Below are 18,122 nucleotides of genomic sequence, written 5' to 3'. Positions count from 1 at the left end.
TGTGCGCATGCGCAGGTTTACCACCTTCTTCTTCTTTTGGGTTTTACGGCAGCTGGCATCCACAGTGTTGCATTACTGCCATCTACAGGTTTCCCTTTGAGCGTGCACTGACAGTTCCATCATTCTGTCGCTAAACGAACAGCTGATCACACCGAGGTGCTCGCTGAGCGCCCATATTTATTAGTTTGGTCCTGCGTTTCCTTTCCTTCGTATATAACATAACGTCTTTTCTTCTCGCTTTCTTTCCGTTACTGTAGTCGGTCTTTCACGTTTCATTCGCACACTCACGTCCTTCATTTTTCTTTCCTGTTTCAAATTTGTATCCCACAATGCCTTGCGTGAACGGGGAAAGCCCACCATGTGATGCATGACGTACTGTAGTATCTTGAATTGGGTCATGGTGAAGCAGGAAAAAATAGCGGAGAATTTAGGGCCATGTGGCTTTAAATTCATTAATTGTTCTATTTAAAAAAAAAACGAATAAAATTGGAAGTCTGTGATTCAAATTCAGTAGCTTTTGGTCACTAAACAAAAATAACTGAGTGTTGGGGAAAATTCTTTTTATGAAAAATCTGAAAGGCAGTCTAGCTTTAATGCCAGACACACTACATTCTACATACTACAATGAATGTCTTCGTCTTCAGTCCAGTCAATGAAAACGGAGAGTTATTATTTGAAATCTCAGTAAGGAACATTTATAGACACACCTCAGGTACATAAGAGATCACAGACATTGGAAACACACCACTGTGCGATCGAACCGAGCTCGTACCATCGCATTTTTCATATAGCTTACTATTAGCTTTTCAATTACCTTTTACCAACAGCCTTTTTAAAGGCTATATCCTTGCAGGTATAGCTAGCCTTCCAGCACTGCTATTGTGGTAATGATTTAAACAAACAGTCTTTTTAAAGACTAATTCAGCCCTCTGTTCTCACTTTAAAACTTCATTTAAATCCGATCTTACCATCTCTCTTTCTGACTTATCAACTTACTTTCTCCTTTGCCTACTTGTCAACCTACTCTTTCTCCTTTCTTTAATGTTTCTCCTACTTTTTTCCTCCAGCTTTTTTCTTCACTTAAAAACTGTAAGGTCCAACACCATATCACAGTTAATTATATTTTAACTTAATTCCATTAAGCAGGGTTTGAAGATTGATCGTTTTAGCCGAGCCAAGTCTGGTGCGTGGTGGTAAGGTGCTAGTATTCTTAGCTGAGCAAGTCCCTTTGCTACGTTCACACTTGCAGCATAACGATCTTTTATTGGGTTAATAAACAATATGGACAAACTTCTAATTCATGAAAAAAAGTGCTGGTCCCACTGATGCACCAGTTCCCAAAAAAACGAAACTCCGCAAATATGACGAAAGTTATTTACAATACGGTTTTTCTGTTACTGGCACACTGGAACCACGTCTGCAATGTCAATCCAAAAACCTGTCCTCTGGCATGACCGTATAAATGTCAGAAATTGTGACATGTTCCCCAGCCTCGCGGACTTCATCACTGAGGCACACGGCAGTGATTTCTCCTCTATTTTCCAATCAGCTGCAGATCACCTTTCTGGGCTTAAGCAGCAGTTAGTTTCTTATTTCAAGGAGGACTAACGGACATTTTCATGGGTTCGGGACCCATTTGTTTGCACCGCAAACGATTCGTCACTGAGCATCTTATTGAGCTGAAGAGTGACAGCAGGCTGAAGCACCTTTTCAGCACCTGTTCTCTTACATCCTTCTGGGTAACATGGCTGCAAAGCTCTGTGACGCTGCCTTAAAAATTCTCCTACCTTTCGCGTCAACATAACTTGTGTGAGGCAGGCTTTTCAAAACTGACCACGCTCGAAACTAAGTACTGCAATCACGCACAGATTGAGGATGACCTGAGGCTGTTTTTCACTAAAATTGAGCTGAGAATTCGAGAACTCTGCCAAACAAAGCAGGCTCATGTGTCACACTGAGACATTCGTTAACACGACCTCCGGCACTCCGGTAGAGTTTGTTTGTTCTTTCATGTGTTTGTTTGTTAGCAACTTTGCAGAAAAAAAAAAATGTACAGATAGATTTTCATGAAAATTTTACAAGATACAGTACGTGTCTCCACAAAAAATTGCAGTGCATCATTAAATCAGCCAGCCGGGTTATTGGTGTGGACCAGACATCTGCAGTCGGGCTGTACAATGAGCTTATTTTAAGAAAGATGGATCAAATTTTAACTGACCCAACACATCCTCTGTTCCCAAAGTTTTTAAGAAGCACCAGGTCTAATAACAGAGTTCTGCAGAGGCCAATCAGGACAGCGAGGTACCACAAATCATTTGTACCCACAGCAATAAGACTATACAATAACAAACCAAAAACATCTGTTGCACTTTAGTTTACTCATCTGTACAAATTTCCTTTTACGCATTTTATTTATTTTATGTAGCGCACAGTTTTTATCTTTTGTTTTTATCTCTTATTGTTTTTATCTTATATCACAGATTTATTTTAATGTGGTATGTCTACTGTTAGGGCGGCACGGTGGTGTAGTGGTTAGCGCTGTCGCCTCACAGCAAGAAGGTCCTGGGTTCGAGCCCCGGGGCCGGCGAGGGCCTTTCTGTGTGGAGTTTGCATGTTCTCCCTGTGTCCGCGTGGGTTTCCTCCGGGTGCTCCGGTTTCCCCCACAGTCCAAAGACATGCAGGTTAGGTTAACTGGTGACTCTAAATTGAGCGTAGGTGTGAATGTGAGTGTGAATGGTTGTCTGTGTCTATGTGTCAGCCCTGTGATGACCTGGCGACTTGTCCAGGGTGTACCCCGCCTTTCGCCCGTAGTCAGTTGGGATAGGCTCCAGCTTGCCTGCGACCCTGTAGAAGGATAAAGCGGCTAGAGATAATGAGATGAGATGAGATGTCTACTGTTTGTCTGTCTGTCTATATGTCTTTGGTATGTTTTGAGGAGATGTGCAATATGGACCACTTGAGTTTCCCCCTGGGGGATAATAAAGTTTACCTTGAACCTTGGCCCAATGAAGAACTTTAAATTTTGTCAGTGATCCGGAACCACGTCTGGATCCAGAAATTTTTAAAAGGATATAGGGCAAAATTGAACATTTTCAGTCTCGGACTGTGTTGTCTAACATTGTAATAATACAAAACAACAAAAAACAGCCCAATAATAATAATAATAATAATAATAATAATAGCTTATCTTTTTTCTGGGGGGCCTCAAACTACACTTGCTACAGTCGGGGGGGGGCAGATCGCAAATATTTGAGAACCCCTGCCCTAAGACTAATAGACCCCTTCGCAGTAAACGTCATTCATACGTAAGAGGAAATTGCGCGCGCAGCCTGGACCCAAAAAAGACTCAGCGACGGTAGAGACGAGAAGAAATATGTGGAAGAAATGCCTCGTCGTTGTGTTGTCGGGTGTCAGAATCGTAGCAGTGATGGGGTTAAAATGTTCAGAATTCCAGCAGGATCTCACCCATTCCAAAAAAATTGCCGACGTCTATGACTACAAGCTATCAAACGTGTAGACTGGGATGAAAGCACCATCAAAAATGCGCGGGTTTGCAGCACCCACTTCATCACAGGTAAGATCAGGCTATTTATTAAATCTTTCTTTTTTATTCTTTCTAGTCTTCGTTTATTGATGTAGCAAAATACTTTGGTAACGTTTGTCTGATTAGCTGGGTCATAGTTACACAATGTAATGAATATTGTTAGCATGTTAACTTAGCTTTGCATGCAATTTTGTTTGTAGGAGAGGTCTCGCTTGACTCAAGCAGTCCAGATTTTGTGCCATCATTATTTGTGTATGCCGAAAATCACAATTTTAAAGCAAGGATGGAAAGGTAAAATTGTGTGCCCTTGCTCTAAATGCCAACTTACGTTGACTGCTCTAACCTAGCTCCCGCCCCGCTCAGTTTAATTTCTGCTCTCTGCCTCTCGCTTTTTACGCAGCTCTGATTTCTCTTAGCTGCACTCTTTACACTATCATTCCTTTCATGCCATCACCTCCTGCAAATTGCTGTTTAGTGTTGGGATTTACTGTTGTAGCTAAAGCCACATTGCCATCACATCACTGGCATAATTTGATTAAAACAAAATGAATATGAATGTCCCATTGTTAATCAAGTTGTAGTCTCGCTGTAACCAGAATGTTGATGGCAGGCTACTTTTGTAAATAGGGTTTTTTTTTTTTTTTTGAGTTTGACATTTTTTGTAAATAGTATGACTGCCTTCAGGTATCAGAGGAAAATTTACTAACATCGTCCGTCCACTCTTTAATTGAATACGGATCCGGTAGGTGATGTCCACTTGTTAGAGTTAACTTATTTATGTAGCATTCTCGATCTTGTAACGACAATTGTTTGGCATAATCTGACAGCTCATAATGCCGGTCTATGGGCAGCGCCATTGTTTCTGGGTCCAGGCAGCACGCGCATCCTGGCAACGGTCGGTTTGTTTACAAACATGCGAAGGGGTCTATAATAAACAGATTTTACAAAAAAAAAAGTATGGTTTAACAGTTGAAAACTTTACAATCTCTGATACTACTGGGACATTTTCTGTGAAAAGTTGTTTAATTTGTACTTTTGGAAGGAGTCTCCAGTGTTCAAGCTTTGTAGCCGTCAGTAAGTTTTTAACTATCGGAAAGTCTTCAGGACAGAGAGAAATAAAAATAGAGGCTGCTAACTGAATAACGTTTATCGCTGTACCCAGGGCTTTGAACCGGTTCAAGGAACGAAAACGAAAACCGGGAACTTTTTCTATTTCACATGGAACAGAAACGAAACCAGAAACTTTATTATTTTTTATGTTCTGGAACAGAAACGCTTATTAAAAATAATGGTAACCGGTTAATACCGGTTTTTATTTCGTTCCTCAAAGTTTCCGTAGCCTACAAATAAAAAAGTCATTCTCCTCCTGCGCAAGTTTCTATGACCCGCTGGAGTTCACTTCCTGTGTGACGTTCGCTGATTGAATGGAGAGAGCGGGAAGGTGGACTACTATCACTTCTCCACGTGATAATAAGTGAGTAAGTGCATTACTGAGTGTCTGAGCAAAGAAGAGCCTGAACGTTGCAACCTCCCTATTGGCTGTTTGTAAAAATGTATCAATTGTTGCCCTTCCCACGGGAATCATCGCGGGCTCGAGAGACGAGACCTGACGAGTTAGTTCGTTGGTAGCAGAACAAAATGTCTGGACACAAATCGGGTTTTCAGAAAAGGAAAGAAAATAAACGGAGGGTCGAAAATACAAAAAAGGAGGCAGAAAATGCAAAACGAGTTTTAAGGTAGGACAAATGGTTACTTTTCTGAGGCAGCCTGCCGTGGCTGCCTGCAGGCTTATTTATTATAGCCCATTTAGTTAAAATAGTTGATATAAAATGTTTATAGTTATAGTTATGTGATGGTTGTCCTGATTTAGACTGGTTTTTTTTTTTTTTTTTTGGGGGGGGGGGTTGCGCGATGTTGCGCCCGGGTCCAGATTAGGGCAGAACCGGCCCTGGCTACATTTCAGGTGTAGTTTGTTTTATGTATGTATGTACTTGTATAGATGTGTACTTGGTCTTCCAATATGGCGCCTAACAAAATCTCGCGGCGCGGTGACATCATGCGGTAGCCCTCTATAGGGCCTGACTAGCCTTTGGTAACACACTAAACGAATTATCTTTCATTTTTGGCACTTTTTCTGTTTGTGTAGATGGGAAGACATACTGAGAATCCAAATCGCCAACATTTGAAATAATAATTGTTTTGAATTATTTCTTGTCTTATTTAATGAAGGTTGTAATAGAATTAGCCGACATTTGGTTTAAGCTGGATGAGACAGAGACATAATTTTATAGCCATTTGTTAAACAGCTGACAGGGAACGTAATTAACCATTCCGGGAACGAAATTTTTTTGTTCTAACTGGTTCGGGAACGTCTATTTAATGGTGGAACCCAAAACCGGAAACGTTAAAATTCCGTTTCTGTTCAGAACGAACCAATAGGAAAAAAATTCTGGTTCAAAGCCCTGGCTGTACCTGATATACCATATGGTGTATCTGATATCAGGAACTAGCTTGTTTTGTTTTTTTCATTAATGCATTAATAATTGTACTTCTTGGTAAATCCCTGTTGCATAATGGGAATAAAACATCTTAGCATGTGCCGCTATTGGAAAATAATGAACTCTGAACGGTAAAAGTAACTCTGCTTTGTTCTCGGTTGCATCACACCGCTGAATATTTTCCTAGAACAGCAAGATCCTTAGATAATGATGAGAAACTACTGATAATGTTTGCGTTCTAAATGGGGAAAAAAAAAAGTGACTGAAAACATTTTCAGTATTAAAAAAAAAAGTTCTTTAATATTCTGTATATCTTTCATTCACGTCTCACAATTACTTTCCTTCACGTTCTTCTCTTTTTCATGCTTACGTTTGTTACACAGGATCATTCTTCATCACTACCTCCACAAATTACTTCAGGGACGGGTTTAGGGAAGGGTTATGAATCATGTGAGCCCTAAGGATACACACGTACTGTACCATGTGGATAACTAGGGCATGTTCACTGTGAAAGGGAATCGTACCTGTGTTGACTTTCGACTTGACCCGGGAGAGGTCGATGTGGCGAAGAGGGCGGAGAGGAGCGGCGGGGTGACGAGGGATGGGTCTGCGTCGCTCAGAGAATTTACTGATTTTTGAAAGAGGGGCAAAGATTCCTGTAGGGCAAAAAGTGTGCGCGTGTGTGTGTGAGAGAGAAAGAGAGAGAGAGAGAAAAACAAAGACTGATTTTACAACTACAGTGTTTTATACTACAACTACACTAATAGTTCCTAACTCAAAAGTTTAAGCTTATTTCATTCGAGAAAAAAAATAAAGAAACAAACAAAGACAGGATGGATTCTGCTCCTCTCTGCACTTTTAAATAGTGTTTTGCATTAACATAATATAGTCTGAAAGATATATTTCATCATTACTGAGCTATACATAGCAGGAACGACCTATTTACAGACAAGAATGCTGGGATATAAAATCTTAAGTGCAAAATAAATAAAAAGCAGACAGGGGAGAGGAAATGAAAAATGAATGATGCTCATAACCAAAGGTACTTGGAAAGCAATAAATAAATACAGTAACACGTTCTATAAGGATCATACCGGTACGTACTGTAGACTGAACTAAGAATACAGTCATAAAAGATCACAACTTTATAATAACATTATAGGTACATATTTCTAAAAGCATTACAGTTTATCGGTATGTTTATTTACAATATTTATCAGTAGTTAACAATGCAGAGTAAGTAGTAAGGAAGTTCTAACATTTCTGATAGCCAATCGTAAAATAATAAATAATTCAGTTTCGGTTTACTTTGTGTCCGATGTTTAGTTGGAGACACAATGCTACTATTTTTTGTGAATAATAATAATAATAATAATAATAATAATAATAATAATACATTTAATTTGTTTCACGGCGCCTTTCAAAGCACCCAAGGTCACCTTACAGATAAAAAGTCAACGTTAAAAAGAAAAATCAATGATAAAAACATCAAAACCATAAACAGCAAGTGGGTGGCTTAGAGCCCATATGCTAATTTGAAAAGGTGAGTTTTAAGTGCACTTTTGAATTGTGAAACAGAGTCCAGGGTACGAATATGTGAGGGAAAGGAATTCCATAGTTTAGGAGCGGCATATGAGAAAGCCCTTTCTCCCATTGTAGTGAGTCTGATGTTTGGTTCAGCCAATAATCCCGTGTTAGATGACCGTAGTGAATGGGAGGGTGTGTAGGTCTGTAGGAGTTCTTTAATATATGGAGGGGCAAGATTGTGGAAGGCTTTAAAATCCTGCTAATCACTTTCAAAGTCGATACGTTGGGATATTGGAAGCCAGTGTAGTTGGATCAACAGGGGTGAAACATGGTGGAAGGACTTTGAACAGGTAATAATGCGTGCCGCGGAGTTTTGGATGAGCTGTAGACGATGGGTAAGTTTGTTTGGGATGCCTGTCAAAATTGCGTTGCAGTAGTCTATGTGGGACGTTACCAGGGTGTTAACAAGCACTTCAGCAGAGTGCTGGGTAAGTACTGTACAGGACGCAGTCTGGAGATGTTCCTGAGATGGAAGAACGCAGTTCGACAGACATTATTGATGTGGTTGGAGAATGAGAAGGTACTGTCCAGGATAACTCCAAGGCTCTTTGCCTGTTTAGAGACTGGTATAATGTCCTCACCTATAGAGAGTGATTTGAAATTGCTTTTTTTGAAGTGTTGTTGTGGTTCCAATGAGTAGAAGCTCAGCTTTACTGCTATTGAGTTTTAGGTAATTTCTTGTCATCCATGCCTGTATGTCATGGAGACAGGCAGTGAGGGCACTGGGTGAGACGCTGGCAGTGGGCCTAGTGGACACATAAAGCTGGGTGTCATCAGCGTATGAGTGAAACTGTATTTCATAGTGCCTGAAAATGTTACCAAGGGGAAGGAGGTAGACAATGAACAGGAGTGGCCCCAGTACTGATCCCTGTGGAACTCCATGATTGAGGATGGAGCTTTCAGATCACTGGTCCTAGATCTGGACAAAGTAGGTTCTGTCAGATAAGTAGCTTGTTACGGTCGGCTGCACTAATGCTTGTTTGGGCCACGCCCCCTCCTTAAACCACTTATAGGCAGTGCCACAGACTCCTATGCTCATTAGCCGCTGTAACAGAAGTTGATGGGATATTGTGTCGAAAGCGGCACTGAGGTCCAGAAGGATGAGGATGGACAACAGACCAGCATCAGCTGTACGAAGATAATCATTTGTGATCTTAACAAGCGCTGTTTCAGTACTGTGTTGAGGGTGAAAACCAGATTGGAATTGTTCAAAAAGGTTATGATATTGGAGGTATGTCAGAAGTTGAGATGCAACTGCTTTCTCAAGTATTTTGGAAATGAATGGCAGGTTAGATATAGGACGATAGTTGTTGAGGTCATTACAGTCCAGTCCAGATTTTTTCAGTGTTGGTCTGATTATGTCAACTTTTAGTGATGATGGGACTGTGCCGGTTGTCAGAGAGGATTTTATAATGGAGGTTATCAGAGTTATTAAAGCTGGTAAGCATGCTTTAACTAGAGAGGTGGGGATGGGATCCAGAAGACAGGTTGAAGAGTTTGATTTAGTAATGAGCTCAGAGATGTAGTCCTCAGTTGGAAGACTGAAGTCACATAAGGCACTAGGTGAGATTAGTTTTGTGGCACTTGCTGCCAGCAGTTCAGGCTGGATGACATTTGCAGTGGCCAGCTGTTCATGGATGTTGGTGATTTTAGAATCAAAGAATTTCAGGAAAGCAGAGCAGTGGTCATTAGGGAGGTTGTTGTTAAGGCTGGATACTGGTGGTTTCAGTAGATTTTTCACAGTGGAGAAAAGTTTCCTAGTATTCACATCACCAGAGCTGATGGCATTAGTAAGGTAGGAGTTTTTCGCTACTGATAGCATATTTTTGTCATGAAGTATATGATCAGAGTACATTTGTTTATGAATAGCAAGTCCAATTTTTGCACTAAGCCTCTCCAGGCGATGTCCTGCTGCCTTGAGCTGCCGTAGCTCCAGTGTATACCAAGGGGCAGAGTGGGTAAAGGAAACAACCCGAGTTTTAACAGGGGCGAGGGCATCAAGTGCAGAGGATAGGCAGCTGTTATAATAGTCCACTAGGTTTGAAGGTAGAAAAACGGAGACAGGGCTTGGACTTGAGGCAATTAAATTAATAAGATCCTCCTTCTCTACATGTCTGATGTTGCGAAAAGACATGATGCGATGTGATTTTAACTTACTGAGCGGTAGGTTAGCATTGAATAAGACAGGCTTATAGTCAGAGATGGGTAGGTCAGCTGAACAGATACTAAATGGGGCAATGCCAGTACAACAGATTAAATCAAGAGTGTGGCCCTTTGAATGCGTAGGAAAATCAATATTGGGCCAATCAATATATTGATTAAAGTTGCATACTTTTTACATCTGAGGGTAGATAACTGACAGACATGCTGTATTTTTTTTTTTTTTACCTAAGCATAAAAGCATACAAGTTGTATTTGTCAGCAGTAAGTAAAATGAGACATAATATAACAGCAACAACATAACGGCATAACATGACATAACACAACACAACACAACCACCATCATCAAGCTTCTAGCAGAATTCTAGTTGGATATTTGACCACTCTTTTTGGTAGAATTAGAACAGTTCAATTAAATTTGTTGGTTTCCCGGCATGGACCCGACTTTTAAGCACAGCCCACATATGCACCGATCAGCCATAACATGATGACCACTGACAGGTAAAGTAAATAACATTTGATTGTCTCATTACAGTGGCACCTGTCAAGGGGTGGGATATATTAGGCAGCAAGAGAACAGTCAGTTGTCGAAGTTGATGTGTTGGAAACAGGAAAAATGGGCAAGCATAAGGATCTGAGCAACTTTGTCAAAAGTCAAATTCCCTCTCATGCCAGAATCTGGTCTTCCCAGGCAGTTTCCTGTCCCAGTATTAACCAGCTCTGAGGCATATGAGTGAGGCGCCGATCTCCGTTTCAATAGCCCTCGGTCTCTCACCTATACAGCAAGGGGGCTAGTCCTCTGGTAACCACAAGAGTTTGACTTCCCCACTCGCATCTGTATTGCTGCATGCCTTACCAGACAGTACCGTAGGTACCATTTTTATGATGGTCTTTGGTATGACCCGACCGCGAGTAGAACTCGTGATCTCCCGATCGAGAGGAGAACACGCTAACCACTAGGCCAACTTGCGTCTGAGTGACTTTGACAAGGGCCAAATTGTGATGGCGAGATGACTGGGTCTGAGTATCTCCAAAATAGCATGTCTTGTGGGGTGTTCTTGGTATGCAGTGGTTAGTACCTACCAAAAGTGCTCCAAGGAAAGACAACCGCTGAACTGGCGACAGGGTCATGGGTGTCAAAGGCTCACTGATTCGCATGGGGCATGACAACAAGCCCATATGGTCCAATCCCACAGAGGAGCTCCTGTAGCACAAACTGCTGAAAAAGTTGATGCTGGCTAAAACAGAAAGGTGTCAGTATTAACTTTCTCAGCAGTTTGTGCTACAGGAGCTGTTCTGTGGGACTGGACCATATTGACACCCATGACCCTGTCGCCAGTTCACCCGTTGACCCTCCTTGGACCACTTTTGGTAGGTACTAACCACTACATACCAGGAACACCCCACAAGATGCACCATTTTGGAGATGCTCAGACCCAGGTCATCTTGCCATCATTAATTGGGCCTTGTCAAAGTCACTCATGATCCTTACACTTGCCCATTTTTCCTGCTACCAACACATCAACTTCAAGAACTGACTGTTCTCTTGCTGCCTAATATATCCCACCCCTTGACAGCTGCCACTGTAATGAGATCATCAAATGTTCTTCACTTGTCAGTGGTTTTAATGTTATGTCTGATCAGTGCATTTTCAACAGGGTTGAGGACAGGACTTGAGGAAGGCCATTCCATAAGCTTATGTCAGCCTACATTATCCATTTTACAACCAACATTGATGTGTTTGGGGTCATTGTCCTGTTGGAACATCCAACTGTGTCCGCGTTTCAACTGTTTAGCTGATAGTTTGAGGTTATGCTGAAGAATTCTGAGGTAGTCCTCCTTCTTCATTAGCCCATCAACTTTGTTTAACTATTATTTGACAGATGATACAGTGCTCTTAAGGTTGAATGCCTCACGTTTACTTCTCCAAACATACCTCTGGCCACCGTAGCCAAACAACTCAACCTTTGTCTCATCTGAGCACAACATTTTCCTCCAGAAGGCTTTTTCTTTGTCCATGTTGTCAGCTCCAAACTTTAATCATGCTTGAAGGTGTCAATTCTGGAGCAGAGGCTTCTTTCTTGGACGGCAGCCCCTCATTCCATGGCAATGTAAAACTCACTTGACTAAAGATAGTGTTCCAGCAGCTTCCAGTTCATGGGAGGCCTCTGCCTTGGTGGTTCATGGCTTGTCCCTGACCATCAAAACCAACCCTCAGGTGAGGGTTACAGCCTGGGTCTTCTTCCAGAGCTTGTCAAAGTCACTACACCCCCAGTAAAAAGAGTTTGTCTGGCAGCACTGATTGGCTTGACCACCACACAGTACAATGGGAAAGTCCAAGGAGCTTAGTGCAGATCTGAGAAAGATCATCAGTTCAAACAACTGTATGTAACTGTACTTACATACAGTTGTTTGAACTGATGATCTTGGAATCCTTCAGTTGTTTATAAATGGCTTCAAGAGACTTTCCTGAGTTGTGTATATCTATGATCCTCTTTCTCATATCTGCACTGAGCTCCTTGGACTTTCCCATTGTACTGTATGGTGGTCAAGCCAATGAGTGCTGCCAAACAAACTTTTTTTTTTACGGCGGCACAGAGAAACTACAGTCTGTAGTCAATCATGATCACTAACAGGAAGTTAGGGGGCCTTAGCAAGTTAAAAGACATTTTGGAACTCTCAGCACCACTGAATTAATAAGTTAAGTGGGTTTATGTAAATTTTTGACCCAGTATGCATCATTTTGACCCTGTGCTGATTTCAGAAAACACAAAATGAACTACAATGGTGCTTGAAAGTTTGTGAACCCTTCAGAATTTTCTATATTTCTGCATAAATATGACCTAAAACATCATCAGATTTTCACACAAGTCCTAAAAGTAGATAAAGAGAACCCAGTTAAACAAATAAGACAAAAATATTATACTTGGTCATTTATTTATTGAGGAAAATGATCCAATATTAGATATCTGTGAGTGGCAAAAATATGTGAACCTTTGCTTTCAGTATCTGGTGTGACCCCCTTGTGCAGCAATAACTGCAACTAAACATTTCCAGTAACTGTTGATCAGTACTGCACACTGGCTTGGAGGAATTTTAGCCCGTTCCTCCGTACAGAACAGCTTCAACTCTGGGATGTTGGTGGGTTTCCTCACATGAACTGCTCGCTTCAGGTCCTTCCACAACATTTCCATTGGATTAAGGTCAGGACTTTGACTTGGCCATTCCAAAACATTAACTTTATTCTTCTTTAACCATTCTTTGGTAGAACGACGTGTGCTTAGGGTCGTTGGCTTGCTGCATGACCCACCTTCTCTTGAGATTCAGTTCATGAACAGATGTTCTGACATTTTCCTTTAGAATTCGCTGGTATAATTCAAAATTCATTGTTCCATCAATGATGGCAAGCCGTCCTGGCCCAGATGCAGCAAAACAGGCCCAAACCATGATACTACCACCACCATGTTTCACAGATGGGATAAGGTTCTTATGCTGAAATGCAGTGTTTTCCTTTCTCCAAACATAACGCTTCTCATTTAAACCAAAAAGTTCTATCTTGGTCTCATCCATCCACAAAACATTTTTCCAATAGCCTTCTGGCTTGTCCATGTGATCTTTAGCAAACTGCAGATGAGCAACAATGTTCTTTTTGGAGAGCAGTGGCTTTCTCATTGCAACCCTGCAGTGCACACCATTGTTGTTCAGTGTTCTCCTGATGGTGGACTCATGAACATTAACATTAGCCAATGTGAGAAAGGCCTTCAGTTGCTTAGAAGTTACCCTGGGGTCCTTTGTGACCTCGCCGACTATTACACGCCTTGCTCTTGGAGTGATCTTTGTTGGTGGACCACTCCTGGGGAGGGTAACAATGGTCTTGAATTTCCTCCATTTGTACACAATCTGTCTGACTGTGGATTGGTGGAGTCCAAACTCTTTAGAGATGGTTTTGTAACCTTTTCCAGCCTGATGAGCATCAACAACGCTTTTTCTGAGGTCCTCAGAAATCTCCTTTGTTCGTGCCATGATACACTTCCACAAACATGTGTTGTGAAGATCAGACTTTGATAGATCCCTGTTCTTTAAATAAAACAGGGTGCCCACTCACACCTGATTGTCATCCCATTGATTGAAAACACCTGACACTAATTTCACCTTCAAATTAACTGCTAATCCTAAAGGTTCACATACTTTTGCCACTCACAGATATGTAACATTGGATCATTTTCCTCAATAAATAAATGATCAAGTATAATATTTTTGTCTCATTTGTTTAACTGTGTTCTTTTTATCTACTTTTAGGACTTGTGTGAAAATCTGATGTTTTAGGTCATATTTATAAAGAAATATAGAAAATTCTAAAGGGTTCATAAACTTTCAAGCACCACTGTAGACAGAGACCGTGACTAAAGCCACAGTAATTTACGCTCGCTGTTACAAACTGGGACGTCGGGTCACCATACCGTATAGACCCGAACGGTAAGAGATAGAGAATGTGAGGACGCTTAGAGAGGAAAAGTTGCGCCCTGCCGCCCTGAACAAAATAATAAATAAATAAATAAATAAATAAATAAATAAAGCCCGATTGAAAAAAAATCATGAAAAAAGTGGCAGAGTTATAAGTGATTGGAAAAAAATCCCGTTTTTTCATGGATCATTCCGGATCAGTGATCCAGATCAGCACCAAAAGTCATTGCAACGGAAGTCAGCCCAGAGTTATTCTTCATGTGAAATTTGGTGATGATTGGTTGAAAACTGAGGGAGAAATAGCGTTCGAAAAACAATAGGAGAGTAATAATAAGAAAAATAATTAATAATGAGAATAATAAAGTAGAAAGATCCTGAGTGAGCGTAACGATTTACGCCGACGCTGCTAGTGCAAATTAATTAAAACTTGTGCACAAACATCTATTGTTTTTATTTTCCGATTAAAGATGTACTTTGTACGATCATTCTGCCACAGAAAAAGAACAGTTTGAGCTAAATAAATAAGTTTAATTAATTTAAAGAAATAAATCATTGAAAGCCCATTACTGCAATTACAGACAACATTCCCGATGCTTTATTTCTCATATATTAGCCCTGTAGTCTGTATGATTAAACAAAATTAATAAATAACCAGAGGAAACACAGGTTCCAGAAAGCAGTATACACAGTTTGCGATATAATATGTATTAAAAAGCACTACTTCTAATCCATCATGTTAATTATGCATATTAAAAGACAACTATAAACTTGCATGCATTTTCATAACTAAATCACAGCAGGGCATCATGCCTTATGACTGCTTAAAACCATGATATGAGGCCATCCTTAAAAAAAAAAAAATCCGTTTCCTGTCCACCGGGTGAGCCAAAAAATTCAGTAGGGAGGGATTTATATATATATATATATATATATATATATATATATATATATATATATATAAAAAGGGCTGTAACGATACACCCAACTCATGATTTGATTCGTATCGCGATTTTTGACCCACGATTCGATACGCCCACGATTTTTTTAAAAATGTTTTTTTAAAGTAGTAAATTTGACTTATTAACATTTACTTACTTACATTAACTATTTAATAACAAATAATTCAGACCACTGCAGAGAATGAGTAATATGTATGCAAAAATGAACAAATGTATATCCAAAGATTGTTTTATTTCTCAAAATAATACTGTTGAGCCGGAAGCTCTGGTTTTTTAGGTTCTGAAAAAGTCATTTTTCCAAATCGTGTAAATCCGTTAAGATTTTTTTTTTTTTTTTGGGGTGGGGGGGTGGGTGGCTCTCTCACTGTCTCACTCTCATAGGGCCAATGATTTTCTGTGATCGTGGAAAACAGATGGAAATTACGGAATTTTTATGGTGAAACATTGCTCGCGTGTCAAAATGTAACTGTCGCAGAAGGCTTCTGCCCAAGCAGACATGCCTTCAGTGTTGCCAGATATTGCTAACGTTTTCCACCCCAAAATATGTTCAAAACCAGCCAAAAAGCACATAAACCCGCCCAATCTGGCAACACTGCATGCCTTTCCGGTCAAGTGATTGTGATTGGCTTGTGGCACATCTAGCCAGCCAATGAGCTGCTTGTTTACAGATTCGCTCCCCGCATCGCAACCAGAATGGCGACCGCTTAAAAGAAATGAATGCTCTGCCAGTGGCGAGTGTGGACGTTGCGTGACTCGCAGAAGATTGTCGCAGGTCGGCGAAAAAACGACTTACTAATAGATATAAAAAAATAAAAGTAATTTAAGTAAGTTTAAAATGTAATTTAAATAAAAAGTAAAGTATTCATAAATTGAAGTTTGGAAGCGCATCTGTTTTTGGGCTGAGGAGAAGTTTGAAAGGGTGTACCGTGATTCTGCCTTCTTGTATCGCGATATGGATCGTGGCTCTGCGTATCGCGATTTCGATTTCGATACGCATATCGTTACAGCCCTAATATGGATGGATAAGAAATCGCAATGCTGTGTTTGCTTTTTCTTTCAGTACTTTTTTATTACAAAAGCAGACACTTTTAATAAAATATGACAGTTTAATCAACTGAAACTTGTACAAAAACTTTAATATTATTATAAAACCTACCGTGCAGGAACAGGCGTCACCACAGACGGTCCTCGGCATTTCACTGCCTCTTTATGTCCTGGCGGCCGTCTAAATACCACAAGCAGTTTGTAATGTTCATTGCTACATTTGTTCCTTCAGTTTGGCCAGTATGTCTAGATAGACAAGGTCCTTCTCTCTGGATGTCTTTTATAATAATTTCGTTGTGTAATTAGTTGTTTTTATTTGCTACAGACACAGTTTTTAATTCTGTCCAGCCAACCTGCATTAGTTCCGTAAACGCATTTTTTTGTTCAGTTCCTTTCTCATTTTGAATAGATCTGTTAGGTTCTCCTACAGATCTGTCAGGGTCATTAACAAAGTAGGTAATGAATTTCGCATAACAAAACTCAAAAGCTGTTTGTAACGTCTCGGATGGATCAAGATCAAACGAATTTTCCAGTAACGGTTTGTGACGGTCCGACACACGGACTTTTTGTAGTTCTAAATCGACCGTTAGGCCTAGTTCGGATGAAATCACACTATTAAAGTGATCACTGAATGATTTGTTTTTCTGAATCTTTACTATTTTGTTGTTCGCTAGAATATCATTTTGCAATTTCACACTTAAGCGAATGTTTGAAAACTCCGGATCTCCTTCCTTCATGGTGGCTGCCATTTTTTTGTGCCACACGGCGCATGCGCAGAGCTGATTCAGTTCTATATTCTGCACGGAATGCGTAAATGTCAAGTTCGATTTTAGATTTACGAACCTGAAAAAAATGTAGAAAAACTGGCGTTAAAAAAGAAAAAAATTCAAACGCATAAACGGCACTCACCCGGCCAGTGGACCGGAAACAGAGCATTTTTTAATAATGGCCTGAATGTGTTCATCGTTTGTTATCCAGTTACTGTACTATGACCTTCACTGAAAATCTTACCAAGACGTCATGTGTGGAGGTAGAGAAAGTAGATTTACTATTATACCGTGTTTCATACGACAGGTGAAGTATTGCACACCAGCCACAGATCCGTCGTTCTTCCCGTCTGGCTGCTGAAGCTCCACACCAGCCCACAGACCCCCGGCAAACTCGGTGCTCCCACAGAACCGCAGGGTCCCTATCTACACACATACACACCACACTCACTGTTAGACAGGAAATCAAGAAAGAAGTGTGTTCTTAATGTGTAAAAACAGTTATTACAAGTGCCATGTTCTTAGTGAAGTCCTTGAGCCAACGGAAAAATCTTCAGGGAATAGCAGTCAAAATTGTTTTCTCGCCATGTGGGGTTGTGGAAAGATAATGCTCATTCAATAGACCTGTTTCACGCCTGCTTTATCATACTGTCCTCCAGAGAGCAATGAAATGTGATTACTCTTTCACACACACACACACACACACACACACAGCGATGCGTATTCAGGACAGTGCAGAGCGGGTGGCAATTTTTGCATGCCTACATTCGTAAACAGGCAGATGAACTCCAATAGAAATAACGTTAAAAAAGTAAAATAGAGATCAAAGAGAGCGGGTGGTGCAGAGGCGGCCTGACGATAATGGAGTTTTGATCAGCCAATCTACGGATTCTTGCTGCTCGCTGCACTTTAGTCCCAGTGTGCTGTGGGATTTTATTAATGCCTTATTCATCTTTGTGCCTGAATAATTATTCATTTGGAGCTCCAGATTTAAAAGGAAGGACAAAGCCAATCAGGTAGCTATCTGCTCCCCACAGAGAACGCACGTCCCCGCTTTCTTCTCATTTAGGTGTAATGACCTGAGAATAAGAGCAAACAA

General features: G+C 40.6%; 1 protein-coding gene across 4 annotated transcripts in view; it reads right to left on the bottom strand.

The window, feature by feature from the left end:
* zgc:103755 (uncharacterized protein LOC449988 homolog) overlaps window positions 1-18,122 on the bottom strand; it is a 202,750-nt gene that overhangs the window by 115,953 nt on the left and 68,675 nt on the right. For 3 of the 4 annotated variants that reach the window (XM_060934732.1, XM_060934734.1, XM_060934735.1), the window contains 2 exons: window positions 17,314-17,449; window positions 6,567-6,698 (listed from right to left, as the gene is read on the bottom strand). In XM_060934732.1, coding sequence (XP_060790715.1) covers window positions 6,567-6,698; window positions 17,314-17,449 — 268 coding nt within the window. The remainder of the gene's footprint in view (window positions 1-6,566; window positions 6,699-17,313; window positions 17,450-18,122) is intronic. The other variant, XM_060934733.1, reaches the window with a different exon arrangement.

Source organism: Neoarius graeffei, chromosome 11 (genome assembly GCF_027579695.1).
Source record: "Neoarius graeffei isolate fNeoGra1 chromosome 11, fNeoGra1.pri, whole genome shotgun sequence".
Taxonomy (NCBI): Eukaryota; Metazoa; Chordata; class Actinopteri; order Siluriformes; family Ariidae; genus Neoarius; species Neoarius graeffei.
The sequence above is the reverse complement of the archived record's forward strand: the minus strand, read 5'-3'. Positions and strand labels throughout refer to the sequence as shown.